The sequence below is a fragment of the Anoplophora glabripennis genome, unplaced genomic scaffold, assembly GCF_000390285.2.
Source record: "Anoplophora glabripennis isolate ALB-LARVAE unplaced genomic scaffold, Agla_2.0 scaffold77, whole genome shotgun sequence".
NCBI lineage: Eukaryota > Metazoa > Arthropoda > Insecta > Coleoptera > Cerambycidae > Anoplophora > Anoplophora glabripennis.
In genome coordinates, this window is record NW_019416717.1 from 1 (window position 1) to 2,569 (window position 2,569).

Consider the following 2,569-nt stretch of genomic DNA (forward strand, 5'->3'; position numbering starts at 1 on the left):
CTTCGCCGGCTCGTCTGTGTAAACCCCGGGGGTGGTGACATATTTATGTGTGGTATGGTTGGGTAGGGCAGTGAGGCTATGCAGCCTGGGATGCGCTTTGCTAAGGTGGCCCTTAGGCTAGCGCGGGAGGGGAGGGGTAAGGAGGGTAATTAAATTATAGTGGCACAAATAATGACAATGAAATTAATTATGGTATGGTTGGCGACGCTGGTAAAGTAAGGCAGTAAAGTTATATGTCTCTGTTCTGTGGTTATAGGTTATAATAATAGTAAACACAATAACTGTGGTTGTTTTTACTACAAAGAATGTTTTTATTTTTACTTTCTTGCAGTTGAAAGTATATTACAATGTCAGAAGATAAAAGAATATTACAAGAATTTAAATTGGACTCAGATAATGAATTGCGGTTTGAGGTTGAGTCAAAAAACGAAAAAGTTTACTTGACTTTAAAAAGTGGTTTAGCCGAAGTATTTGGTACAGAGTTAGTTAAAGCTAAAACTTACGAATTTACATCTGGTGCAAAAGTAGCAGTGTATACATGGCATGGTTGTGTTGTTGAGGTAAAAGGGAAAACAGACGTAATTTATACAGCCAAAGAAACACCTATGGTAATGTATTCTAATTGCCATGGAGCGCTTGAATTCATGAGAGCTGATGCTGAGAAAGAAAATAAAAGAGGACCCATAGCAATGATAGTTGGGCCCTGTGACGTAGGTAAATCGACAGTATGTAGGATATTACTCAATTATGCTGTTCGAATGGGCCGTAGGCCTATACTGGTTGATCTTGACATTGGGCAGGGACAAATTTCTATACCTGGAACAATTGGTACGGCATTTTATTAAATTGCCTGCATTCGACTAATATTTATTTTACATTTTAGGAGCCTTGATGATTGAACGCCCATCAACAATAGATGAAGGTTTTTCTCAAGAGGCACCACTTGTGTACCATTTTGGGCATAAAACTCCATCCACAAATCCTACCTTATTTAATATGTTGATCCAACAGTTAGCCAGTACCGTTAAAGAAAGGCTAGAAGTTAATAAAAAGAGTAAGTCATGATTATGGGATTGTGAACTATTTATATATTGTAATATTTCAGCCAGATCATCAGGAGTTATTATAAATACATGTGGCTGGATAAAAGGGACTGGTTATAAACAGTTAATAAATTCGGCAAAGGCTTTTGAGGTTGATGTCATAATGGTACTTGACCAAGAAAGACTGTATAACGAGTTGGTTAGAGATATGCCGTACTTTGTTAAAGTTATTTTCTTGCCTAAAAGTGGAGGCGTAAGTTGTACAACGCTAATGTTATAAATTTGTTCCGCAATATATTTATTCTTTTTTTAGGTTGTGGAACGCTCAAAGAGTGCAAGATCAGAGAGTCGGGATCAAAGAATTAAAGAATATTTTTATGGCACACCAAAAAATTCACTATACCCACATTCGTTTGACATAAAATTTTCAGAAGTTAAAATTTATAAAATCGGGGCACCGGCCTTACCGGATTCGTGCTTACCGCTTGGTATGAAGGCTGATGATCATTTAACTAAATTAGTGGTCCTCACTCCTAATGCTGGTATACTGCATCATATTTTAGCCGTCAGTTTTTCAGAAAAAGATGACGATGATGTAATTTTATCACACGTAGCAGGATTTGTGTGTGTGTATGTAATTATTTCTTAAGATTAGTTGTAGTTGTTATATTTTCATTTGAAAGCTAGTTTAAACTTTTGTAAATATTTAAGAATGCATATTTTCCATTTTCAGGACAAATGTAGATCCAGATAGGCAGATTATTACGCTTCTTTCTCCTCAACCAAAACCACTGCCAAATAGTGTTTTGATACTCTCAGAATTGCAGTTTATGGATAGTCATTAGTTTGTTTCGAATATTAAACTATATTTTTGTAAATAAATAAATTACATAACTTCTTGTGTTATTTAATCTAATATGATCCTAAATNACAGCTACGGCAGGACTCCAAGGACTTCGAAAACGACAAGGGTATAATTTTAAAAATATATCACACGCAGATACACAGCGTATCCATTTAGTAATAATAATAATAATAATGTCATTATTTTTGAAAATTGTACAAAGCAAAATACAATTTCACCTACATAACGCGAAGTCTACTACTCTACTTAACCTTATAAAAAATTTAATTCGTATTAAATTATTTTGGATGATATCTAAACGTATATAAAAAATGCATATAAAAATAAAATAAAATGTTACATGAGCATAATTATTAAAATTACAATATTAAAATTAATTTAGATAGAATGAAAAATTGCAGTATATATCAAAAATAGCACCAGTCCTAAAACTGATCCCTGGGGAACACCAGAAGTTATAGGAGCAATATCTGAAAATACAGTTAAATAAAACTGTCTGTTGACGGTTAGACAAGTAAGTGTTAAAAAAATGTAAAGAACTCATCAAAGCCATAGTAATGCAGGGAATGATCGAGAGTATCGAATGCTTTGGAAAAATGAAGCAAAATTAATGCTGTAACATTTTTATTGTCTAAAGATCGTAATGTATTAATCTAAAATA

The 2,569-nt window shown here is 33.7% G+C and overlaps 1 protein-coding gene across 1 annotated transcript; it reads left to right on the forward strand.

Annotated features, from left to right (window-relative positions):
- The first annotated feature begins 257 nt into the window (after positions 1-257).
- Positions 258-1,938, forward strand: LOC108911506 (protein CLP1 homolog). The gene is made up of 5 exons (XM_018716462.1): positions 258-828; positions 884-1,054; positions 1,106-1,296; positions 1,357-1,673; positions 1,777-1,938. Exons 1-5 carry the CDS (start codon positions 348-350, stop codon positions 1,886-1,888), a joined length of 1,272 nt encoding a protein of 423 aa, XP_018571978.1. The 5' UTR covers positions 258-347; the 3' UTR covers positions 1,889-1,938.
- The last annotated feature ends 631 nt before the right edge of the window (positions 1,939-2,569 follow it).

Bases quoted from the DNA above. Each gene is read 5' to 3' on its own strand.
- LOC108911506 (XM_018716462.1), top strand. From the start codon at position 348: ATGTCAGAAGATAAAAGAATATTACAAGAATTTAAATTGGACTCAGAT. The intron at 829-883 runs GTACGGCATTTT...TTTACATTTTAG, and splicing joins TTCTATACCTGGAACAATTG to GAGCCTTGATGATTGAACGC. The intron at 1,297-1,356 runs GTAAGTTGTACA...TTCTTTTTTTAG, and splicing joins TCTTGCCTAAAAGTGGAGGC to GTTGTGGAACGCTCAAAGAG.